General features: G+C 57.3%; 4 protein-coding genes across 9 annotated transcripts in view; all 4 read right to left on the bottom strand.

The window, feature by feature from the left end:
- The window catches only part of HOXB3 (homeobox B3), a 54,197-nt gene extending 36,696 nt beyond the window's left edge, over nucleotides 1–17,501 (bottom strand). For both annotated transcript variants that reach the window (XM_037033117.1, XM_037033120.1), the window contains exon 1: nucleotides 17,432–17,501. The gene's annotated coding sequence lies outside the window, so the exon portion shown is untranslated. The remainder of the gene's footprint in view (nucleotides 1–17,431) is intronic.
- On the bottom strand, nucleotides 4,425–8,388 carry HOXB5 (homeobox B5). The gene is made up of 2 exons (XM_037033127.1): nucleotides 6,327–8,388; nucleotides 4,425–5,650 (listed from the first exon to the last, which is right to left on the bottom strand). Exons 1-2 carry the CDS (start codon nucleotides 6,886–6,888, stop codon nucleotides 5,403–5,405), a joined length of 810 nt encoding a protein of 269 aa, XP_036889022.1. The 5' UTR covers nucleotides 6,889–8,388; the 3' UTR covers nucleotides 4,425–5,402.
- On the bottom strand, nucleotides 8,901–17,519 carry HOXB6 (homeobox B6). 5 transcript variants are annotated; one of them, XM_037033129.1, is made up of 3 exons: nucleotides 17,432–17,519; nucleotides 10,775–13,693; nucleotides 8,901–9,797 (listed from the first exon to the last, which is right to left on the bottom strand). In XM_037033129.1, the coding sequence occupies exons 2-3, from the start codon at nucleotides 11,187–11,189 to the stop codon at nucleotides 9,538–9,540; spliced, it is 675 nt and encodes a 224-aa protein (XP_036889024.1). In that variant the 5' UTR covers nucleotides 11,190–13,693; nucleotides 17,432–17,519; the 3' UTR covers nucleotides 8,901–9,537. The 5 variants fall into 5 exon arrangements, with proteins under 5 accessions (XP_036889024.1, XP_036889029.1, XP_036889026.1 ...); XM_037033134.1 differs by having other exon boundaries at nucleotides 10,775–11,266; XM_037033131.1 differs by having other exon boundaries at nucleotides 10,775–11,298; nucleotides 17,432–17,515.
- A 2,641-nt stretch (nucleotides 17,520–20,160) lies between these two features.
- HOXB7 (homeobox B7) lies at nucleotides 20,161–24,248 on the bottom strand. The gene is made up of 2 exons (XM_037033427.1): nucleotides 23,187–24,248; nucleotides 20,161–21,030 (listed from the first exon to the last, which is right to left on the bottom strand). Exons 1-2 carry the CDS (start codon nucleotides 23,584–23,586, stop codon nucleotides 20,777–20,779), a joined length of 654 nt encoding a protein of 217 aa, XP_036889322.1. The 5' UTR covers nucleotides 23,587–24,248; the 3' UTR covers nucleotides 20,161–20,776.
- Between the last annotated feature and the right edge of the window lie 86 nt (nucleotides 24,249–24,334).

Here is a 24,334-nt window from a genome sequence, read left to right as displayed (position 1 = left end):
CCATCCACTGAGGACGGGGGGCATCCTAGCTCTAACTAGGAAAAGTCGGTCAGGCCTCAGGGGTGTTTAAGCCCGTGCCCTCCCCCGAGAGACTTGCTGTGGGTTCTCCGTGTAGAGTCAGTCTCACCCCTGCTGGGAAGGGCAGGGACTGAGCTTGGGGAAGGCTGATGACCCCTGTAGCGAATGACTCTCCAATCTGGGACCCAGGGACGCTTAGAGAGGTTTGTCCCCACTCCTTAAGGGGCCCCTATTTCTCCCCTCCCCCTCCTCGGTTTCCTGGCGGTGTCTGGGTTAATTAATACGGATGCGTAACAGCTCCGCAGCAATCGATAAATCCCGGCTGTAGGCAGATCCCAGCCTGAAATCTGATTACTCCTAGACGCTCCCAAAATGGAGAGATTGACCAGTGGGCTCTCCCGTCACAGAAGGGAGTGGTTCTCGCCAGCTCTGTCCTCCCTGGTTGGTCCTGGGTGGTCCCCAGGCAGGGACGCACATGGCTTGAGCCTTCTCCTCTCCGTCCCTGAAGGGACTGAGCTTGGGGGACTGTGCGGAGCGGGCCATTCTTCTCCCTTGCTCAGAATCCTGGGCCTTCACGCCAGCATCCGGACCTCAGAGATGAAAGGAAGCAGGCCGAGAAAGGAGCTTCCATCTTGGGTCTTGCCCACACACCCTGCCCCCGCCGCCAGTCTCCGGTGAACACATTCTCACAGACAGGGAAGGGTTAAGTGTCCCTGCTGCCCCGATGGAGAGGAAGCCATGAAATATGGGCCCTCAGAACTCCAGGCCCCGCTGGCTTTCCTGTTTACACTTCTTTATACTTCCTCCCACCCTGTGGCCATGAAGGAACAACACAACACAAAACAAAATAACCAAAATATAACAAAACAATCAGACTGTCTACTGAGTGGTCCTCAGGCTGGCTTCTGAGGGGAAAGGGAAACTGCAGGCTTAAGGTCCCGGCGGCTGCCGCCCCAGCCCCGTCCCAGGTTGAGGGTGTGCCTCGGTGAGGAGGCTGGGGGCCCGGATCTGAACCGAGGGTGCCGGCCGACGTTCAGAAGGTGGAGGCCTGAGCCAGGGGGAAGCGGGTGGGAGAGGAAGGAGAGGAAGGTGGGGGAGAGAGAGAGAAGCAGCTTCCCCTTTCCCTGAGAGTGTCTTGAAGAAGGCGGGAGAAAATCGCGTGGGTCTGGGGCAGGAGAGAGTTCCTTCCAGCCAGAAACCCCTTCTCACCTCTCACCCCCTCTCCCAGCAGGTCCTTGTTGGGGTTCCAGGGAGACGGTTGGCCAGAGAGCCTGAAGTGGGGAAGAGGAAATCCCAGGTAGGGTGCCTTCTCCAGGACCCACTTAAAAACAGGAGACCCTCCAAGGGTTTGGGCCTCCGCAGCAGAAATGGACACTGCGCTTGCCAGTCCGGGGCTGCTCCTTGCCATTCCGGAAGGTCTGTCTAGATATGCCTAACAGATAGCCCTGGGCTGCCTGCCCCACACACTCTGTGTTAAAATTAGCAAAACTGACACGGGAGGAAGGGAAAACCTTCAGGGATGCACATGATGGTCTGGGGTTCCTGAGAGAGGGAAGCCAGGGACACGACAGGATGGGGCTTCCCAGGAGGCCCCGATCGGATTCTGCCCCTGCACCAGCTTCCTCTGCACCTCCCTCAACTCATTTGGCTTCTCCAGCGTGGAAGCCTGTGGGAGCTACGACTGCCATATTTATCAGTATTTTAGGTCGTGCTGTGAATCTTTTGGGAGAAGAGCATCCTTCCCGAGGTATTCAAATGCCCCCACTGTTCTTGAGGAGATGTGTCTTCAAATCAGGGTGAGGACGCCAAGCTCTCTGTCCTTCCTGCACTCCAAGCCTGTGAATGGCCTCCTGTACGTCAGGCCTGGGCAGGGACCGAAGAGCTCGGGGAACAGAGAGCAGCTGCAGAAGAGCGGGGACAGAAGGACAGAGTGGGGACAGAAGGACAGAGTGGGAATGTCCGGTGATGGGCAATGGCGGGAACTGTGTGATCCTCTCCCTGTCCCAAAGATCAGAAGCCCCTTAAGGTGTCACACGCCCAATTCAGGCACTATCCACAGGAGTTAGTAAGCTGAAGCAAGAGGTGGGGGGCTGTCAAAAGCGGGAGTGACAGGGTGGTGGTTGACCCCGTAGGTCTCAAAATTGGGGGTCAATTTGGTGGAGGAGAGGCCTCCGGTTTTTGGAAGGGTGACTTACCCTTAAGGAAAGAACAAGCCCCTGAAGGTCAAATAATGAAATCCTCCAATTCATGGCATCTCAAAACAAAGGGGCTTTGAAGGGTCTACTTGGGGGAGGAGAGGAAGGCAGGGGACAGGGAAGAAAGCACCTTCCCAATTTTCTCTACCAGCTCCCAAGTCCCCCCCCCTTTTCTCCCTCCCAACAGTCGGGGTCTATTTTCTTGAGCAAGTTTTATCCATGGAAGGGTTTCCAGGGACCTACTTAAGCATTGAACTCCTCTAGGCAAGGGGAGAGGTGCCCTTCTTCTGCCCACTGCTGGCCGGGAGTTAGGTTTTGGGTTTGAGGGGACTTACCCCCATTCACTCCCCACTCTGATCTCAGTATCCTACTTAGAACCAAGCAGAAGGGTTGGCTTGGGACCAACAGGCTGAAGTGGGGTGCAAAAGAGCTATGCTCCCTATCTAGGACAACCCTGATGCGGCTGTGGGGACTCAGAAGTACCCCTTTCATGGGGTTCAAAGATCTCAAAGCCGGAGAGTGTTTCAGCGCGAAGCAGCCCACAGCAACTACATTACCCTTCCCCGTGCTTTTGCCCAGTTCAGATGCACCCAGATAAAAGTGCCCAGCGGCGCGCCCCCACACACCCCTGACAGATGAACGTCATAAAGTTTCTTTCCTGGGGGTGGGATATGTCTTTCTGAAGATATCCAGCAGTGAAGTGGCCCCCATAAGGGGGGGGCCTTCTTTCAGCAGTACAACACCCCTCCTTCTTAGCCCCTATGATATCCAAGGGCACTGAAGGAACCTCCACACAAGCCTTTTTCTCCACAAAGAGTCAGACCCTATTGCAAATAAAAACCAGGCGCCCCAACTGCCGAGGCCTTATCGGACTGAGTAGCCGCTCCCCAGTGCAGATACCCAGCTTGTCAGATTTGGGCGCAAAAAGCAGACCGAATTTCACCCACTAATCCTACAGCCCTGCTGGAGGCCTGATTTCCTTCCCCAGTTCCAAGCCCCGGATTGCAAGGGGGAAAAGCGAAAGCTGGAAGCCACTTACTGTGGGGATGCTGGGCCTCCGCTGCTGCCACCGCCTTCTGGGCTGGGAGAGCCCTCACCTACCTCTGCCCCCTTCCCCACCACAGCGAGCAGTTAAAGTGTCACTTAACATTCTGGAGAATGTGAAATATACCGCGCGGTGTCAACTCCCCAAAACCATAAAACTAACTTTATGGACCTCACGTGACTTTCTCGAGCCAGTGAGGGGTATCTGTCTGACTTCTCGGTGATTTTTACGATCTAACTTCGAGATAAAACCCCTATCCATTTGACATCTAAATGTCATAGCGACTTTTGGGATAGTTTGCTATGGACAAAGGGGGACAAAGTCAAGGGGTGAGGGGGAAGGAGGGCCCAGTAGAGCCTCCAAGATTCTGGGCTGCCTCCTCACCAGCTTCCCCTCCCCCACAAGTCCTGTGAGAAGTTGGGCCGAGCTGGAAAGGGATGAACGGGTAAGTGTCCAGACTTGACTCTTGAGCTTAAGGTGGAAGCTGACTCCGATGGGGGAGGACTGGGCCCTGGCCCTGGGCCACTCTGACTGGAGGGGAACCAGGGGACTTCCAGGGGGGAGCTCAATTCCTAATCAAGAAGGAAGGTTAGTTAGGCCTCTGGTGAGAGAGAAAGCTCTTGATAAGTGCAGAGCAGGCTAAGGATGAGAGGAAACCTTTGAAATCCAGCTGATTTCCCTTCCTTCCTTCCTCCCTTTCTTCCTTCCTTCCTTTTTTTTTTTTTTTTTGTTTCTTTCTCTTTTTTTGCCTTAGTGGGTGGCAGAGCTGAATTGGGATTTGGAGCAGGGGACAGGGAGGCTTGGTAGGTCTGCACCACTCCCAGCTGGCCAGGAGCCTCCTGCTCAGGACTTAGGCCCAAATTACTTTCCTTTTTCCAGAGGCTTTGCTGACCAGCTGGTGGAAGGCCAGAGTGAAGTCCAGCTCGGCCTTTCCTTGTCCCAGCTCCACGTTGAGGTTTCTGGGCCTCTCAGTCCCCCCAGGGCATGCAGGCCTGTCCTCTGGCCCAAGCACCCGCTGACCAAGCCAGGGACTTAGGTGGTTGAGAGGGGCTGCTGGTGGGCATCCCGTTTTCCCTTCCCTGCACCCCAGATCTACCAAGAATGGTCTAGGGTGTGCCCAGTGATGGGACAGGCACCCCCCAGAGAAAAGACAAATGGAAGGGCAATGGAGTAGGGGAAACATTTATTTGACTTCAAGGAAAGCTACAAACAAATATCAAAAGCGAATCACTGAGACAGGTCTGGCGGAGACAGATTTCACACTTAGCACAGTATCCACTCGCTCACTACAAATGTTTTGGAAGCGAAATGGGTAGGGGGAAGGAGATGGGTCTGACCCAGACTATCCCCATATTTACAAGCTTTGGGCCCTCTACACCAGACCCATGGATTCACAGAGAAATACACAAAACATTTTACACTGAAGATTATGTTTGTTTCCGTACACTCCCAGATCAGGCCTTGTGGGGCCTACCTAGGCGGCAGGAACTCAAATATTACTATATACCTTCCCTCTTCTCAACGCCACCCCCTTGGTCCTCCCTGGCCCCTTCCCACCCCAGGCCCAAGCCACTAAGCGACTTGGGCCTGGGGAGTGGAGAGGGAGGAGGAGGAGGAGGGCGGAAAGAGACACAGTCATGGACTCCATGGCGAGGCCAGCTCAGCTGGCCCCGGCACTGCGGCACCGCCCCACCTCAACTGCTGCCCCTTAGAGAAGTTTCGAGCTGAAACTCAAAATACAGCAACCACCCTTTTATAAATAAGTTAGGAGAACAAGATGGGGAAGGGAAAGTTCACATTAAACATGCGAGTTTCTTTTTTCTTCCTGGAGGAAGGACTGCAACCACAGACACGAACATTCAGAAACACTGGTGGATTTGGGGTGAGCGGAGGGGAGCAAGGAGCGTGGAGGGAACATAATAATTATCATTATTATTAACAATAATAACAAGATTAACCAGTCCAGGAGAGAGGGTGCCACAGGAAGATCTAAGACCAAACGAAAAACCGTAACACAAGGCCGGGGCGAGGCAGGCTCGCGGGAACCAGTCCCCAGCGGGCGGCGGCGGCACGGGGAGGCTCTGAGGGGCTGGGGCTGGGGGCGGCGAGGGCAGTTGGGCCGCCCAGGGCTCCTCCCGGAGGGCTCAGGGCTGGAAGGCGCTGCCGGCTGTAGCCAGGCTCATACTTTTCAGTTTGTTATCTTTCTTCCACTTCATGCGGCGGTTCTGGAACCAGATCTTGATCTGGCGCTCGGACAGGCAGAGCGCGTGGGCGATCTCGATGCGCCGCCGCCGCGTCAGGTAGCGGTTGAAGTGAAACTCCTTCTCCAGCTCCAGGGTCTGGTAGCGCGTGTAGGCGGTCCGGGCCCTTTTCCCGTCCGGCCCGGTCATATCTGGAGCAGACAGAGCAGAGCCGCGAGGCAACGTTATTCCGGTTAAGGGAGGGGGCACTGGGTGGGAGGGGGGCGTGGAGCGGGACCCAGGCGTCCCCGGCCCCCAGCTCGTCGCAGCTCCAGTCCTCCCCACTCCAGACGCCCCGCATCCAAGCTCCCTTTCTGCACCCCCTTCTTCTGCAGCCCCCGCTTCTGCGGGCAGCGAAGCGCCCGGCTTTGTCTCTGGCTCCCTCCTGTGCCTCACCCTTGGCTGGGCTCAGGCGGCCGCTGGCCCCCGGCAGGGAGGAGAGCGGCTGCACTTTTGCCCTGGAAATTTCCTTTGCTCGCCCTTCCTTTGCTAGCGGTGGTCTCAAAATTTGGGGGGTAAGCAAGACCCTGCCCCACCTTACATAAACCTTATCCTCCATCCCAAAGCCAGTACAGCTGGGCGAGTAAAACCTAAGCCGGGTCTGGGAACAAATTATTTAAAATACTACTCCCCAACATCACCCCCCCCCCCGCAGCTAAAGACCTTCTTTGACTCTGTCCTCTGAGCTGTAGGACTCTCTTAGAGTCCCTCTAGAAAAGAAAAAATCTATATTCGAGGAAAAGCCAAGCTCTCCTCGCCGCCCCCCCCCGCCCAACGCAGAGAAGGAACACCGAGAAGAAGACAAAAAAGGGAGAGAGCGAGAATTACCATGGCTGATGTGAAGCTTCCTCATCCAGGGGAATATCTGCGGAGTCTGCCCCTCGGGCGCGGCGGTGGAGGTGGCCATGGGCTCTGGCTGCGCCCGAGCTAGGCTCGGGCTGTTTAGCTGGCTCGCCGCTTCCTCGGGCTCCGAGGACGCGCTGGCCTCGTCTATTTCGGTGAAATTGGCGCTGGAGCTGGCCGGGGTCGCCTGGTCGGAGGGGGACGAGGCAGAGGGCTTGGCGCCGTGGCTGTCGCCGTTGGTGCAGGGCAGGGACTCGGGCGAAGACAGGGAGCAGCTCGACGCCGCTGGCCTGAAGCGGGGCTCCGGGGCGGGCGCGGGGAAGGCGCGCGAGCTCTCGCCCACCGCCCCAAAGTGGCCGGAGGAGGCCGAGGAGCGGTTGACGCTGAGGTCCATCCCATTGTAATTGTAGCCGTAAGAGCCGGTGTGCATGGCAGCGGGATCCCTGTAAGAGCCGCTCAGAGAGCTGCCACCGCCATAATTTAGCAACTGATAGTCCGGGCCATTTGGATAACGCCCCGAGAAGGAGTTTACAAAGTACGAGCTCATTTGGGTGATTTTGGAGGGCTTGATTTGTGGATCGTGGTCGTTATAACCCTGTGCTTCACGATTTATGATGTATTAATGAATTATAGCGATGCACTGTACTTCGTTTTGCTATGTATGCGGCCAAATATGGGGGGGGGGTTGAAAGGGGGATGGGGGGGCGTTAGGGAATCACGTGCTTTTGTTGACCAGTCGTAAATTCTCGCTGATGACCTCAAGAGGTAATTCATGCTCTATGGTTACAAATAATGACGATCCGAGAATCGTTAGGGCCGATTCAATGCGAGCCTCCGAGAGAGGGGGGAAAAGAAGGGGGAGAAACGGGGAGAAGGTTGGCGGCGGCCTCTGAGCAGAGCGCGCCACCTCCCGGCAATTGTCGGGAGCGCGGGCCGCAGACCGCCATGGCGGCGGAGGCTGCCTCCCCGCCGGCTCCCCGCAAGCGCCGGGAGAGAAAGAAACCTGGCCTGGGGTCACCCCGCGAGGTTGAGTCTTCGGGCGAGGGACCCGAAGTGAGCCTCTACTCACTTTCTAGGGAGTGTAGTGACTTCTCTCTATTTGTGTTGCTCTTCTCCCCGTCCTTATCATTTTACTCTAGATAAGAGGATCAGGGAGTTGCTTTTCCCTTAATCGTGTTTTACAAATATCCGAGTTGGGGGTGGAAATGCGGGAGAGGGTTGGAAGATACGTGTGAAAAACAGTGATTGACACGGAGGTTTCCAACCACTCCCCCCACCCCCTCGGCCTCTGCTGGTTCCTAAGGGTCTGCAGTGGCCCTTCCACGGCGCTCAGGCCCAGCAGACAGGGCCGGCCTGAGGGTTCCAAGGAAAAACTTCCGCTTCTCCTGTGCCTTTTAGAAGTTTGGGATCTGTTTCTCAACCTCCTTCTTAGCCTTAGCCCGGCCTGGTGAATAGCAGGAGAAGGACAGGGACCCCAGAGGCGGAGCTTGGCTGGTGCTAAGCGGCCTAGTTGTAGGGAAAACGGTGGCGGCGACCGCATCGCGTCTGGGGTCTGGGTGAAAACGTGATTTCGAAAGGACGGGACCAAGGCGGGAGTCTTTCCCCGCCTCGCCAGATGCCCGCTGTTGCATCGGGAGGCCTCGCTCGAGACCCCTCGCTGGCGTCTGGGTAGTTTCTGAGTGTGCCCGGCGGCCCACACCTTCCCTGGGAAGGGGTTCCGAGGACCGGCGGTGCCACGCTGAGCGCGCTGGGCGGCCAGAGGCTGCAGCAGCTGGGCCCCTTCTGCTGAACAGCTATTTTCTTTAAAAATAAAAAAGGGAGAGGGAGAAGGAGGAAGAAAGCAAAACAGCGTGCAACTTGTCGGCCGGGTGAGGGTGGGGGTAGGAGAGAATGGATCGTTTTTTTGGTAGAAGGTGTGAGACCAAACTCCTATAACCTGGCCTCCTGCCCTCAGGTCTCCAAGGAGGAGAAAGTCGTGCCCTTCAGCCGGCGACTGCTGATGGCTTCGCATTCCCCTACTTGTCGCTGAACTCCTCCTTGAGGCAGGAAAAGGTGCCTGGAGCTTTCAGCTGAGGGCGGAGAGATATCCTGCGACCCTGGTTTGGTCTCCGGAGCCACAGGCCAGGAGCAGAGGGCCAAGGCCAGCAGAGACCAGGCCGCGTGGGCAGGCCAAAGCCACGGCCTCAGCAAGCAGGAGGACCGAAAAGCACTGCTCAGGTGCCAGACCCTCTCGGCCCAGTCTCTGCCAGGGGGCCTGGTGGTGTCCCTCGTGCCATAGACAAACGAGCGAAAGCTAGAGAATACGAGGGAAACGGCCCTCCTGTGTCTCCCAAGTCTGAGCCTAACGAGGCCGTTCAGAGCCTCAGCACAGCCGAGGCGCAGCTCTCGAGACCAAGAGGGACCGCGCCAGCCTTTATCTCGACTGTAACTTCCGAGGTCAAGTCGTGCCGGCTGGGGCCCGGCGGGCTCCAGGCTGCGCTGCGGAGTTTCCGGCACAGAGACCGCGGGGTGGTGCCGGGGGTGGGGAGTGGCAGGGAGGAGCAGAGGTGACTGCGCGGCGAGTTTTTGCATCTTTATTATCATCATCATCATCATCATTAATAATATTAATATTATTACCGAAGTATTTCACGTCCAGAGCTAAGACAAGAAGACTACAAACACAACACATAGAAAATTAATAAAATAGAACTTTGTTTTCTTCTCAGGCTCCTCTTCTTACTTCTAGGTAGTATGTGCTCCTTCCAGTGGCTTTCAGGAGGGGGTGGGAGAGAGGTCTGGGGTCAGGGAGTCTTCGAGGCCCCCGCTGAGGGGACTATGAAGCTACCATTGAACCGTGCACGGGGGACATGGACGAAATGAGACGCGACACGGACAAGAGTGTTTTGCTCTGCTTCCAGGAAACATCAAGTGAGTCCAGTGCTTAGTTCTCACGCGGGGGAGCCTGACCTGGCTGAGGCGGGTTCCGCGGGGACGGAGGGGGCGTGAGGAGTGCTGGTGGCCGCACGGCCTTCCGGCGCCCCGCGAGGGCTCTGTGTCTGGGGGCGTTCAGGAGAGCGCCGGGCCCCGCCTGTCTGGCGCGGAAGAGCGGGTCCCCGGGCTCCCCCGCCCGCCCGCAGAGCCGCCTCGAGCCGCTCGAGGCCCTCGGCTCCCCACGGGCCTCTCCCTTCGCGTCCCCCCTCCCTTTCCAGCTCCTTCACTCCGCTGGTTTTTCTTCCTCCTCCTCCGCACTGAGCTGAGATGCGCTGAGCAGTTTGCTCTCCTTTTTCCACTTCATGCGGCGGTTCTGGAACCAGATCTTGATCTGGCGCTCGGTCAGGCACAGGGCGTGCGCGATCTCGATGCGCCGCCGCCGCGTCAGGTAGCGGTTGTAGTGAAACTCCTTCTCCAGCTCCAGGGTCTGGTAGCGCGTGTAGGTCTGGCGGCCACGTCGGCCGCTGGGCCCAAAGGAGGAACCTGTTACGCAGAGAGGAGATGCTGAGGCCTGGGGTCACCAAGGTCAGAGCCCCCTTCCTCACTGGACCCTCAAACATGGACTCCAGCCTCTACTTTCTTGTTCCCTGCAGCGCCCCCTCCAGATTCCCTCCGGGCCTCCTCGGCCTGCGCCTCTAGTCTAGACTCTCGGTGGGGGGATGGGAGGAGCAGTTTAAAATCCCACCTGAGCCTAGGGGGAGGGGCTGGGGAAGTACCGACCAGGTGTGTCTCTCCCTAGCTGCAATTCCCCCCCCCATACATGTGGCTCCCCCACCACCGCGTGATAGATTCCAGCCCTTAATCCATAATGACGTGGATCGATCCACAGTCGGCATTAACGGCTCTCCCTCTCGTGTCCCGCTAATGGACATCAATTTGGGACTTAAGGCCCACAAAGAATCCAACCTGAGACCCAGGCGCCTGGTGCTCCGGCTCTCCCCCTACGCCCGCTCCCCCTCTTCCTCCTTCTTATTCTCCCTCCCTCTTCTGACTGCGACCCCTTTCCTGGTGCCACAGCTTTCCCCAGCCCCCGACCCCCAGGGAAACACAGTCCGGGGGCAGACTCCACTCTCCCTTGCCAGCGTCACGCCGCCCCCCCTTCCTGTGACGCACTCGGTTTTTAGTGGAACAGTCTTGGGGTGGGGGACACGACCAGGGTAGGGGCGCAAGGGAAAGCCCAGCCCTTGGCTGCGACCCCTGACCCGAAATCCTAGATCTGGCCTGGCGCTCCAGAGAGCCCACTCGCTTCCCTGGCTCAGAGTGTGGCTGGGACTTTGCAAACTTTGTAACTCCTGAGGGCAAAAGGACAGAGCAGCAAACCCTGCGCAGGCGCCCCATCTCCCCTTGGACCCTAACTAAGATGCCCGGCCCGTACCCAGTAAGAGAATGGGGGGCTCAGTAGTTCTGTCTCCCGGGGTGGGTGCCCGCAAGGTTCTCGGCAACGGCGGAGCCTCACTCACTGTTGCATGAATTCATCCGCTGCATCCACGGGTAGACGGGCGTGGAGCACTTCTGCTCCTCTGGCTCGCCAAACACGCTCTTGTCCTGCGCACAGTCCGACTTCCGCGGCTCGGGGTGGAAGGGGGGCGGCTCGTCGGCGCCTGAGAGCGCGCAGGCCGACTCCTTCTCGCGGTAGAAGGCCGGTGCCGGGCCGTAGTCGCAGGGCGCCGCTCGGCCGTAGCCGCCGCCCGCTGGCGGGTAATAGGAGGAGGCGGCGAAGCCCTTGTCCTGGCCGGGCCCGGGCCCGTAGGGCGCGGGGTAGTGTCTCAGCGGGTCCGCATAGCCGGAGGAGTAGAGCGGTAGCTGGCCCAGGAAGGACTCCTGCCCGCTGGCCAGAGTGACGGGGAAGGTGGAGTTCACGAAATAGGAACTCATTGGGAGGGAGGCGCGCACGGCCGCTGCTGCTCCGCCGGGTTTATGATTTGTTGTGTTTTATAGTCCGAGCGCCGCGCCTATTAGTAGTATATCTGAGATTGGGTTTTAGCTGAGGGGGGATGGCGAGGTGCCAGTGAGGGCCAGAAGGAAATACAACCATCTGATCCAACACTGACCAATGGCAGAGGCAGGAATTGTCAAATAGCACCCAGGAGGAGCGCAGCCCGCACGAGGGACCCGCGCACAAACCTATCAACCTTTTTTCCCCCTCCTTCTTCTCCTTCTCCTTTCTCCCCCCCACCCCCAACCAACAACACGACCCGTCCTGTTCCACCTACGTAGGATCTGCGAAAAAGGCGTCTGTGCCTTTGAGGGAGGAGGGAGCTTTGGATCGACACCACCCCATCCCCCCAGCGATTAAATAAATACATCCCTCCTTTTCCACGCAGGGTAGGAAAAAGTTAATTGTGTTTTCAGAAAAGTTAACCCCTGCGTTGCTTGAGCCCCATTCCCTGAAAGGAAGGGTGGGCAACCATCCCTGAATCTCTCGAGTCTTAGGGGAGAACCAAAGGAGAAGGATTATTTCTAGGGTTTTGTGTCGGTGGAAGCGGAGAAGAGTTCTCTGCTAACTAGCACCGTTTTCGGAGGAAGGAGAGAGGCGAAGAAGAAACTGCCTCCTTCCCAGGTTTGGAAAACCATTTCCCCGCATTTCTTGGGTCTCCTCGGCCTCCTCCAAGTCCCAGATTGTTATTTCTGCTCCTCCATGATTCTCGTGGCCTGAGAGCAAGGCCACAGCCCGCTGCCCAGAGGACATGGGAGGCTGGGAAATGGGAGGAGTGCCTGAGCCCACACTTCTTCCTCCGGCTCTGCAGCTAGGCTGGGAGCTGCTGGGTGGCTATGGATGCCGCTGCCGGAGACCTCTCACCTGGTCCTGGTGCGTCCGGCTTGCTCTGGGCACTAGGGAAAGGGACCATCCCTCTCTTCACTTGGGGATAAGGAGAGGAGGCGTGAGGGGCATTCCCCTGGCCTAGGTGTGTCTGATCCCTATCCTGCCCGCAACCTTCACCCCCACTTCCTACCCACAAGGACAGACGAATATCCTGGGCTACAGACTCTTAAGAATTAAGGTTGTCTCAGAAAGTGGGTATAGGAAAGAAATTGGTCTTCCTTCAATGTGGGGTCCTCAAGCCCTCCTGATGCTTGAGGTGATCAGAAATGTCAGGCAGAGAGGGGACTTCACACCTTTTCTAAGTCTCTCCAGAAGCTGCCGGGTTTTTTAAACAATTAATTCTTTCCCGAGACTCAGTTTGGGTTCAGTGTTATGAGGGAGGGTGTTGGGGTCCTCCTGGGGACTCAGCAGGCAGCTCACAACTATCAGCCCGAACCCCCTCTCCAGATGCTCACCACTCTGTGTCTCTCAGCATCTGTACAGCCCCCTCCCACCCCCATCCCTTTTTTTGTATCACCAGCTTTGCTGCCTCACAAGCTTGAGTGTGAGAGACAGTGTGTGTCCCCGGCTCTCTCATCTAAAGAAATGAACATTGAAGCCAGGTTGGAAGACTGAGCCACAATGTGTTTTCAGCATTCTAATGTGCACGTGGAGGCCAGGCAGCAGAGTGACAACTCTGAGACCTGAGCTGGGAATGGGCCTGGGAGTGGGGCAAAATCTGATGAAGGGGACGGGCTGAGCCTCCTGTCTGCCTTGCCCTTTGGGCTGCTTTTTGTGGGCCAGCTCTGCCCACTACAAATGGTAAAAGACACAGGGGAAAGTGGTAGGGGCTGGGGCTGGTGACGAAGGGTGGGAACTTGGTTGGTTGCACAGTGGCCTGCAAGGCTTTCTGAACTCAGGATAACGTCTGGGCTGCACCTTCCTGGCCGAGGGGAGATCCCTTCCTAGCCAGACCCTATAGTCGTTTCATTAAGATTTAAGAAAAGTAAACTCAAGCCTCCTAATGATGGGGAATAGTAAGTGCTTCAAATCTAGCTGTGATTGGGCCCATTCCCATAGGAGCGTGAGGAGCATTTGGGCAAGGTGAACAGGGTGGGGCGGTGCTTGTGTGCACCTCCCCGCTCCCTGCCACTGAGGCTGGGCCTTGGGCTTCAGACCTCCCCGCCCCTCCCCGGCCACAATGTCTCCATCCAGGGACTGTGTGGGCTGGCCTGTGGAGTCTGCACAAAGTAAGATTCCCCTGTGATAGAAGCAGGAAAATAATCACCTTATCCTTAGAGTCACAGCCCCAAATTAACCTCACCTCTGCAGGTTGCCTGTGGTCTCGAGATGGAGCTGCAAAGGCAGGGCCTGGGCGCCTGTAATCCAGCATGAAAGGAAGTAGCGCCTCATCGCTCTTATCTAAGCCCAGAGGTATTTATGAGCGTTTATTCCTCTGATCCGTTTGTTTGGGAGAAAGAGCAGGCAGGCAGAGCTGGGCCAGAGGCCGCCTGGTTTCTGGAGCCAGATCTCTACGAATCTGTCTGTGGTTCCGTCCACTGCCGCGTCTGTCTGTCTCCAAGGGGGAATATGTAAATACACAGCAGGCATAGCCGTCTGCCCCTCTGGGGTATCCCTCCCTGCCCCCACAAGGAGGCACGTGAAGCACGTGTATGGAGAGGTGGATATAAACGTGGACCAATTCTTGAGTGCACAACACGAGGGTTGTACAGAAACCCCACGGGCAGGATTTGTAACTGTAGTTTTCTGTGCTGGGAATTCGCAGTCCGTCCGTGGACGGACACACGTTCCAGCTCCTGGGGAAGGGTCTCAGTTGTGCTCAGCTAGAAGGGAAATTCTCCTCTGCCACCCACCTCCAGGAGGGCTATGTGCCTGTATGCGTGCAGAGGGGAGGGGGGGCTGAGACATTGTCCAGGCTTCCTCTTTCCTCTCAGCTAGGAAGCTCCCCCCACCCACCCCGAGCCCTTTGGATTGTGGGTGCCTTCCCCCGCCCCACTTCCAACTCTGGCTGAGGTGTGGCAAATGAAGATGTCTCTACCCAGTTCTGATTCTCTGGGTTTGGGAAACATACATGTTCCCAGAGGGAATAATGTGGTGGCCCCCAGTCTTTGGAAGCTGCTTATATGGGACTGGGCCTTAAAATGGGCCGGTCCCGAGCTCGGTACGAAGACCTCATTTCCATCATGCAAATGAACACAGCAGGCATAGCTCCAGTCTGGGATCTGGAGGTGGGAAGGGGTAGGCACCCGGCAGGCTATCCCAGTTCCCTGCCCCCAGGGCCACCAGCACCCTAAGAGCCCTGAAGTGTCTTAACCCTCTGTACTAAACGCCTTCTCCTCCTCGCCTGTCCGTTGGATTGCCCACGAGAAAAACCCTTGAGGGGCCCAATACTTTCGAGACGCGCTCCCTCGGGGCCTTCCGCGCGGGGCCGGGCCTTCTAACCGCAGGAAAGTCACTTTCGCAGAGGAACAGCTGAAAGGCTTGCCCCTGCGGCCCGGGCTCAGACTCCTGAGGCGCCAAAGGCGCGCGGGGGGGGGGGGGGGCGCGCGGGTCGGGTGGGTGTTTGCCCTCAGCTCGGCGGGGCCGCACGACCTCCCCAGCTCTTCCAGCTCCAGGCCAGACCCTAGTAACACCTCGGCCTGCCTGGCACCGTAGGCAATTTCCTGGAGCCCCCGCCCAGGAGCCGGGGCCACGGCACCTTGAAAGGAATGGCCAGAGCTTCCTCCAGCGGCTTGAAAGACCGAGCTAATCAGTAACCCGTGAGACCCGGGCCAATATTCAAACGCGGCGGCGGCGGAGGCGCGGACCCCCGCCCTCGCCACCCTTCCTGGGAAGGCGGCCCGGGGGCGCGGGCGTGAGGGGTGCGGCGGGGACGGGAATCACGACGGTTTGGCTCCTTCATGAGCGCCCTTCGCTCCCACTCCCCGTTTTTCCCCGAAGCAGACGTGTCCATTTCGCTCGAAACGATCGAGAGCAAGGGAGAGCCCTCGGCCACTCTCAGACACCCACAGCTCCCCGAAAATCGTGCCCGGTGCCGTCACTGCGGACCCTCCCGCCGAGGAAGCGCCGGGACCCACCGGCGAACCGGGAGAACCCTGACCCGGCTGTCTTTTGACAACCGAGTGGGACTGCCGGGCCGGCCGGCGCCTCCGCGAGGAGCCCCTCCCTTGGCTGGAAAGAAAACCAAATAAACCTTGAACCGCCCGGGCCTCGGATCTCCCGGGCGGCCCGGACGATCCCCTCTCGCGCTCGCGGTGCGGGGCCGGGGCTCGCCCGCTCAGGGCCCCCTGCCCGCGGGACGCAGTCGCTAGTCCTCTCTAAACTCGCCCCAGGAAAAGCCGCCGTCCCAGCCGGCCACCAGCTTGGGAGCCAGGATGGAGCGGGCGAGCAGGAGGGGACACTTGTTCTCTAATCCACCCACGGGCGCGCGGGGGCCGAGATTCTGCGGAAAGCGACTCTCTGGGCCCGAAGTCCCACGCATCCCGCCAAACCCGAGCGTCTGGGCTCCAGGCGTCGGGCACCATCCAGGCGGCGTCGCCCGGCTCGCGTCGCCGAAACCGCATGTCTCCAAACCGACGGTAGATGGCAGCAAACCGCATAATTTGGCTCACAGCAAACTGTCTAAGGGATGATTTATACCCTGCCGAGGCTACAGGAGAAAAAGACCTTTAGTCTGGGTGGGTTTGGGGAATTTTCCCTTTGAGACTGGGCTCCGAGTGCCCTGGGTGCTGACCGAGAACTTCTCCGGCTACGCGCGGCGAGGGGTCCCTCCAGGCACCCAGTCCCGGCCTGCTGGGAGGGCGTCTGCTTGGGCCTCTAGGGCCCCCTCCCGCGCCACAAGTGGCCGAGTCCTTCTCGTCCCAGCTCAGAATTGAGAGGGCCAATATCCCCTTACACAGCCCCCAGACCCTGCAGTGCCTGGGCAACCAGAGGCCTGATACACGCTCCGCGTCTGGTCTTTAAGAAGAGAAAAGCAATCACCTAGTTGTGCACACCAAACCGAATCAGTCTCCCCTACCCTCGGCGCCCCAAGTCGCTGATCTCTTGGTTTGCAGCTTCCTCAGAAGCCATCTCACTCAATTTTTAAGTCCCCACCTAGAGGCCGCGCCTTCTTCCAGCCCACCAGCTACTTTAGGAATCTGGGTCTCTGGCCCAAACGTTCCCCACCCCCACCCCTAGGAGGCCCGCCTGGCGAACGAAATCAGGCGCCGGACGGACAGGGCTAGTTTTCTGAGCTCAGCGCCAGGCAGCTTGCTAGTCCTCACACCATTAGGTCCCCTGATTGAGTTTTCTTTTCATTTTCCTCTCTCTTTTTTTTTTTTGTATTTGTGTACAAGCCTAAAACAACAACAACAACACACCAAACAGCTTCTACACAATCACCAGGTTTGGATCCAGGAAAGTTCCAAATGTTCCAACATCAGACACACACATGGCAATTTTCTCCTCCACGGACCCCCCCGCCACGCCAATAAAACACAAGTACTGTGATAGAATCAATATTGCACAGAAACCAACACACTGTGACCTACCGCATTAAAAACCACAAAATTGTCTCCCTGCAGAGCGAGGCTCCGTCCTGTGGGAGTGGCGAGAGACATGGGCATTGTCGGGCAGGCTTCTTGGGGGTGTCCCTCGATTTGGGTGCCTCCACTTACAGCCCTTTAATTTCAGAAATGTCTCCGCGGGGAGGTGAACGAGCATTTCTCTGTAAATTGTTCTTTCTGTCTCTCTCTAGCCGCCTCCTAGCCCTCGCTGGCCTCTTTGGAGATTCCAGGCCCTCCAGAGACCGGGACGTCCCTCAGGCCACCGCCCCTCATGCCAATGCGGCCGGGAAACTGCCGATACCTGAACCGGGCAAGAGAACAACACGGAGGGCAATTGGGGGAGGCGGAAACGAGGGAGGGAGGGAGGCATGGTGGGAGGGGGTGGGGCACAAATCCACAGAGGCCCTAGCAACTGGCTTCTGCGGGTGCCCTGAAGCTCAGACACCCCCATCCTCTCTTTGGCGACCCCCTCGCTTGAGCCTCCCCTCCCAGTTCACGGGCGACTGTGGCCTCTTTCCGTCCGTGGCCTCTCTCGGTTCCTCCTCCCGTCTTCCCTGCCTGGGCTCCCCCTCCAGGAAGCGGCCACCCCTCTCTCTGCCACCGAATTTCCTGGAAAGATCTCCCTGTAGCACCCAGAGGTGGGGTTCAGCCCTGTCTTGGACAGGGGAGGGGGGAGACAAACCGAAGCCCCACCTACAAAAATCGAGGCAAAATCATAAATAAGAGAATTGTAGAATCTCCCTTACCTTTGCCGACCTCAAGGTTTCTTTCCTCCGATGGAAAGGGTTGGGGAGGAAGGGGGGGATGAAAAAAGAGCGTTCGGTTTCTGCTTCATCTTCCAGATAATATTGTCCCAACCTGAGAGCCGTCGCTTCCCCTTCTCCGACTTGGGAGAGAGGGTGTTTCGCTTTTCTGATATTTGCATAGAAAATGAAGTAAGTTCTGGCTTTGAAAAATGATCACAGGCTGCAGTCCTGGGCAGATTGTCCATTTGCCCTCCATGATGACTAAAATCCCAGATCAGCAAAGAAATTAACTTAGGAATTTAAATTATTTTTGGTTCTCGCTTTTGTGTAATTCCCACCCCTCCTGCCCCCTCTCTTCTTTCTTCTCCCCCTCTCTCTTCCCCTCTCTCTCTCTCTTTTGCTTGATCAAACTGATACTGAAGTATAAAAATATCAAGAGGCTGGAGCCCTGAAGGACGACAGTGCTCCGACCTAGGTGTGGTGTCCAAAAGAATGCTGCATTATAACCACCAGGGAAATGATAAAAAGTTCATGTTCACGATCGCCCGGCCACATGACCGGCGCCGGCCAATCGCTGGATTCAACCACTCATAAACTTCTATCACAAAGTTGTAAATTTTCATAAAACAACAAGGAATTTATTGCATTTCTTCATGGCTGCTCCACCAGCAACCCTTTTCTCAGTCGCCATCTTCTTTTCTTCTCCTTCTCGCTTTTTGGGAAAACCCCAGTCTGGAAAAGGAGTGAGATTTGGGGGGCAGGCCACCAGGTTGAGGAGCCACAAGGGTCCAGCTTGGACAGGGGGTTCTTTTTGGAACCTCCCCCATTCTCACAGGAGCTCTGCCCCCTCTTCTAGTAAAAATTACCCCCAGTACCCCATACAGAGTCTGTTCTAAGGCAATTTGGGGGTGAGTCTGGGGCAGCGGCGGGTGTTCAGAGTTGCCACTGGCATCAAGGCAAAGGGAAAGCCTACGTGCCCCCTACTCCTCTGAACGCCCCTCTCATTCTGAGCCCTATTGATGGCTGGACCCCCACCTGTGAAGCTACGGCTTGGCGGGTGTGGGGGCTGTAGGTTCCCTAGGGCGTAGTTTCCCCCCAAGGAGGTAAGGAGGCCCCGATGGAGGCCCACACAGACAGTGTAGCAAGGGGATTCTCGCCTCTGCACCCCAGAAATTGGAGGAGGCTAAAGCGGAATCCCAGCCTCCGCCGCCCAAATGCCCGCCTGCTCGGGGTCCCCGTGACAACTCCCTCTGCTCTCCGGGGGTTCTGCGGTCATTAGCAGGGGAAACTGCGCGTTTAGGGGACTTTTACTTACAAATTCAAGTCGAACCGATTCTAAAACGTGCTTCCCTTCCGCTCCTCTTTCTCCAGCCCGTCCGAATACTGTTCTTTAAATTTAAGTCATCTAGGGCTTATAATTGAATAAATACTAGAAATCGGCTCTGCAGGTCTAGCTGCGAAGACCCCAACCTCCGGGGTTTTGTCCCTCAATTAGGGGGTGTTGGGGGGGCAAAAGCAACCATAAGAACAACAAAATTCACCTCGTGTTTCCCAGCCCCCCTGAAATACTCCGGTATTTTGAATTGAGCTATTAGCGCCCAAATTTAGAAACGAAATAACTTCTCCCAAAATGTGTTTCTTTTCTCTCTCTCTTTCTCTGTGCTCCGGAGAAGATTCCAGGTGGCTGGCAGCGCGGAGAACGGGGCGAAGGGCGCGGAGGAAGCCCGCGGAGCCGGGCGGGCGGCGCGGCGGGCTCCCAGCGCCGGATGCGGCCGCACGGGCGGGTAAACTCGCAGCGCTCGGGTCCGCGTTCTCGCAGCTCGGTTGTCCCCTCCCACCATTTTAAAGTTTTGTTTGGGCCACTGTGTCAAATTAGAATATATATTAAAATAAATGAAACTTAAAATAAATGGAAATAAAATAACCGAATAGCTCTTGCGGGAAATATCTGCTGGGCGCGCGGGGCGCCGGCAGCGCCCTGGCGTTGGAGGCCTCTCCGGGTCCCCGCTGCCGCCCGGCCTCCGTCCGACGCGCCCAAGAATCGGAGTGGATCCGGGTGGTCATCTTCCCTTTCCTCCCGCTCGTCCTGTGTCTGAGGCCCAGCGCTTTGCATTTCGACCGTCTGTGCCCTGGTGGCACGGCCTCGGCCCCGGTCTGGCTTGAAGGCCTCCGGGAGGAAGTTTGTGGAACTGGAAGGGTTTATTTTTTGTTTCGTTCTGTGAATGCTTGTGGTTGAACATGTGGGCTCATCGACGTGTATTTGGGGGTGGCAAATGTGAATCTGTGTGTTTATAAACCAGTGTGTGAACGTACATTGCTATGTATAAACGTGTCTGTGAGTGAGTGCGAATGTGTGTTAACTTGTGAGTGTGTATGAACGTGAATGCACGTGTCTGGGCGTGGAACTGGGATGCGTGAATGCCTGCGTGTGGCCTTGTGAATGTATGAATGCGAGTGTTTCTTCGTGACTGTAGGTGACCATGTGTATGTTGATGTGTGACACCAGCCTGTCAATGTGTGTGCTTGTGTGCATCTACGTATGTCACTATGTGTAAAAAAGGACAGGGAAAGTGTGTGTGATGTCAGGGTTCCCTGGTTGGCACCCCCAGAGCAGGGCCACCACGAACGAGACAGATCCCAGTGCAGAAGAGGGCCAGCAGCAGAGGCTGGGAGAGGGGGGCTGGGATGCGTGGCTGACCCTCACCCTTTCCCAGAAAATAGAGCATCGGTTTGTTTGTTTTTTAATTGTGTTTTATTTCTGCATTTTTTCAGATACACATAGAATGTAAAGAGGAGAACAGGGGACAGGCGGAGCGAGGAGCATCGGGCAGGGCAGGTGCGTAGAGAGGACAATGGAGACAGTGGGTCTTCCGGGCTCCCGAAGGCGCCTTCAGCTCGGCTACTGGGAAGGCGGGGGCGGGGGGCGGCGGGGGCGGCTCAGGAGGGCAAGGGAACGGCACACGTTAGTCCAGGCCCACGGACCACAAGAGATAGCGTCAAAGAAGGGGGCTTACAAAACAGCAAAATTTTACAAAGACCTGACAATAGCGACGTAGAAAAGGGGAGGCAAATTCCAGAAAGCTAGAGAACAGGTAGACGACGTCCCTCCCATAGTGTACAAAACAAAATCCCGGCACGACTTTTCTATAGGTAGTTATTTTTTCAGTGTTAAGAAAACAAAATTTCATTTGCTCTCCTTACAAAAAAAATTGAACTGCTTTTCACTTAGATAGGGTTTTCCCCCTATTTGATTTGAGTTTCCAGGTTCCAATCCCAGAGTTGGGCTTCCTCCTCCTCCTCCTCTCCCTTCCTCGTCTCTTGCTTCTTCTGCCCTTTCTCCACCCCTCACTCTTCCTCGTCCTCCTCCGCCTCTGCCTTGTCCTGCTCCGTGGCGCCGGGGCCTGCGGTCTTGTTCTCCTTTTTCCACTTCATGCGGCGGTTCTGGAACCAGATCTTGATCTGGCGCTCGGTCAGGCACAGGGCGTGCGCGATCTCGATGCGCCGCCGCCGCGTCAGGTAGCGGTTGTAGTGAAACTCCTTCTCCAGCTCCAGGGTCTGGTAGCGCGTGTAGGTCTGACGGCCTCGCTTGCGGTCAGTCCCTGGGCCCAGTGTTTAGAGGGAAAAAATTTAAAAAAAAAATCAGTGCGTGAGGGAAAAAGCCACCGGAGTTCCCATCTCTCTCTTAGGCCCTGCGTATGATTTGAAGTCAGAAGTTGGAAGGGTCCATGTTCCCACTACACCCAATTTTCACTTTCCATGCCCAGCCTGTGCTCGCCCTCTTCCTCAGGGCCCACCTTTACAGGCTCCCAGAGGCAACTATTGCCATTTTCCAGCCAAGAAGTTTTCCTAGAGCCTAGAGCTTCGGCACCCAACATCTAAACTGCTGACTGTTGAAGGACCAGCACTTAAGGGGTGTGGAATGCAGGGACCTTAATCTTTTGGTCACCCTCAGGACCAGGGACCCCAAGCCTCCCCTCTCGGATGCTGGCTCTGGTGGTCTTTGAGGCAGGGACAATAGGAACCACGCAAGTGACCCTGAAGGAAGGCTCTAGGTCTGGCCCCAGTTGTTTATCCTCCCCACTCCCCCAGAAAGGAGACAAAGGACCCTCACAGGTCCCGTCCTTCCCCTCCTTCCCTCCCCCCAGCCTGTTGTGGAATGAGGAGTTGGTGAGAATTTGCAGGTTTCCTTGGAGCATGGCATTTGTCTGAGAGCTGCCCTCTGATGCCTATTTTCCAGTGAGTGGCTGAGGCTTTGACAGGGCCAGGCTCTCCCACCTGCCCACCTGCCCACCTGCCCAGACAGCCCAGCTCTCCAAAGCAACCCATGGGCCTCCAGGGAGGCACAGGAGGAGAGTACAGATGGCAGCCTGGGGTGGAGTGGAACATGAAGTATCCAGGTGGCGGGCACTGAGGGGCAGATGAAAGCTTCCCAGGTTAGGCCCCAAACCTCGAGGAGGCTTGGGGGCTGGTTTACTGGAGGAGGTGATGGTGCCAGCCCTCCAGGGAAGTAGCCTGTGGGAGGAGGGACTGGAGGCCCTCATTTCAAGCCAGATAAAAGCCAAGTTGAAATGTTTATGGGCAGAGAAATTTGGGCTTTGATAAATCAACTGGAAAGGCAGCTGAATGACGGAGCAGGTAATGGAGACTGTGGCCACCGATACTGGTGGTGTAAAAGCTGGGCTTCTCCTGGCCCTCAGTCCTGGCTGGACTGGGAGCCTCTGACCACAGGTCTTGGACCTTCTGAACCTGGGGTTGGCCCTGAGTCTAGGGCGGCATGGAGGGCTGTCTGGGGGAAGGCATGTCAGGAAACCTCCTGGACACCTGGACTCTTGGGGTTCCTGCAGCAACCCGCTGAGTGGGCTGTACTTTCTAACTCTCGATTTGGCTCCATAAAGTCCTAGTACCTCCCCCAAGGGTACATTCACTCTCTGGAATAATACTCGCCGACTTGTTGGCCAGTTCCTCAGGGCGCTTAGGAGCCCCAGGAAGGGCACCCGAGGAAGCCAGCTGTATTTCCATGCGGCCTCTGCCCTTCTCTCTAGTGCTCCTGCCACCCTCTTCCCAAGTTCACTGGGGGGTCAGGAGCCTCCTCTCTCCCGGCCGCAGCGCGCCCCCTCTTTCCACCTGCCTCACTGCCTCTGTGTCCCAGGCTGAATCCTAACCTCTCCTGCCCCCTCCCCCTGCCCGGTCTCTAGAGCCCACCTCTAATTGTCCAGAAGGGAATAATGGGGGAGCAGGGTTGGCTGGGAAGGAAGGGGGAGGGAAGAAGTGCTCAGTGCTGCAGCCCCCTCCCCTAGACCTTATCAAAGCTGGGACTGGGGGACACACCCAGAGCCGAGATCCCCAGCGGGGTAAGGGAGAGGGGAGGGGAGGACCTTAATGGCTATTCTCTGCAAACCCCAGCCTTCCTCCGCAAGACAAACGGCCTCGTCTCCAGCCCGTGCCGGCCTGGCTGATAAATATTTAAAGCTAAAAGGCCGGGAGGAAGAGTGGGGGGTGAGCGGGGGGCTCGGAGCGCCGCGGCGTCGGCAGAGGGGGATCGGCCGGGAAGCAGAGCGAGCCTAAGAGCACCGAGCAAAAAGGGGGGTGGAGGCCGAGAGCCAGGTCGCGGGGCCGGGGGTGCCGCGTCCCCAGGGCCCACCGCCTGCCGGGCGCACTGTGGACGTGGGACGGGGCGGCTGGCCGGAAAGGGGGAGCCTTCCGGGGAGTGTGCCCGGGCCGCCGCGGCTCGGGACGGCTCGGTGCGCGGCGTTACCTGAGCTTCGCATCCAGGGGTAGATCCGGAAGTTACTCTCGGCCGCCAAGTCCGAGTCCCTCTGCTCCTTGGCGCCCGCCGCCTTGGCGGGGTCGCCGGGACACACCCCGGAGAGGTTCTGCTCAAAGGGCGCGCAGTGCATGTTGAAGGAACTCGGCTCGAGCCCGTAGCCGGCCGCGTAGACGCCGGCCGCGCCCTGGCCCGCCATGCCCCCCCCGCCGGGGTACAAGCCCTGCATCGAGGCCGCGAAGGAGGCGCCCGACCCCGCTCCATAGCCCGGGCGCGGGGGGTTGGAAGCAAACGCACAAGAAGTTTGTTCGGGGAAGGCTCCGGTGGCGAAAACCGAACTTGCGGCTGGATATTTAGAAAATAAAGCATTCGCATAATACAATGAACTCATAATTTGGCCGGATGATTTGTAGGCAGGGACGTTTTAGTGTCGGTTTTACGAGATTCCTTGATATATTACAGAATTAGAGTCCAGATTTACACCAAAAAGGACCCCCTTTTTCCTCTTTGGACCACGTGACCCCCTCCCACGTGACTTCCCCTCCACCAATAGACGGGCAGCCTCCCCACGGCTCCCGGTAATGTGGAAAAAATTGTGTGGCGTTGGATTTATAAAATATGATCAATAATGAATGGGGAAGCCAAGCCCTGTGGTTTGGGACCGGGGGCTCAAGGGCCGCTGTCCACCCCGTGGGCTGGAGGCAGCTTGCAGGCGAGATTTGGAGAGGAAGGGTTTGAGTGGAAAAGAAAATAAATAGCCTCTGAGCGACCCGTGTTGTCGCCCCCCACCTCGCCTCCTCTGCCCGTTACCCAGCGAGAAACAAACCCAGGGGTTGCAGCAACGGGGCGGATGGGTGCGTGCGGGTCAGATCTTTATTAATCGGGGCCAGTCCGGCTTGGCTGGGCCTCTGGGGGAATCCAGCCGGGGTCTCTCAGGTGAAGAACGAGGTGAGCCTGGCGTCAGGCTCGCTCTCGGCGCCCCAGACCCACGGGCAGGGAAGGAGCCAGGCTTCGTGGGTGTCCTAGAGGCGCAAGACCCAGCCCACGGGCATTGAATGCTGCGGTTTCTGGTGGCTTAGAAGAAGGCTTAAAAATTAAACAAAACAAACAAAGCAAAAAAAAAAAAAAAAGGAAGGGGG

Source organism: Sturnira hondurensis, unplaced genomic scaffold (genome assembly GCF_014824575.4).
Source record: "Sturnira hondurensis isolate 20B ecotype Veracruz unplaced genomic scaffold, ASM1482457v3 Scaffold0021632, whole genome shotgun sequence".
In the NCBI taxonomy this organism is placed as follows: Eukaryota; Metazoa; Chordata; class Mammalia; order Chiroptera; family Phyllostomidae; genus Sturnira; species Sturnira hondurensis.
The sequence above is the reverse complement of the archived record's forward strand: the minus strand, read 5'-3'. Positions and strand labels throughout refer to the sequence as shown.

Excerpts from the sequence above, each read along its gene's own strand:
- HOXB6 (XM_037033129.1), bottom strand. The coding sequence starts at position 11,189 with ATGAGTTCCTATTTCGTGAACTCCACCTTCCCCGTCACTCTGGCCAGC. Across the intron at positions 9,798-10,774 it reads GCGGATGAATTCATGCAACA|GTTCCTCCTTTGGGCCCAGC; the intron begins GTGAGTGAGGCT and ends TCTGCGTAACAG.
- HOXB7 (XM_037033427.1), bottom strand. The coding sequence starts at position 23,586 with ATGAGTTCATTGTATTATGCGAATGCTTTATTTTCTAAATATCCAGCC. Across the intron at positions 21,031-23,186 it reads CCCCTGGATGCGAAGCTCAG|GGACTGACCGCAAGCGAGGC; the intron begins GTAACGCCGCGC and ends CACTGGGCCCAG.
- HOXB5 (XM_037033127.1), bottom strand. The coding sequence starts at position 6,888 with ATGAGCTCGTACTTTGTAAACTCCTTCTCGGGGCGTTATCCAAATGGC. Across the intron at positions 5,651-6,326 it reads GAAGCTTCACATCAGCCATG|ATATGACCGGGCCGGACGGG; the intron begins GTAATTCTCGCT and ends TGTCTGCTCCAG.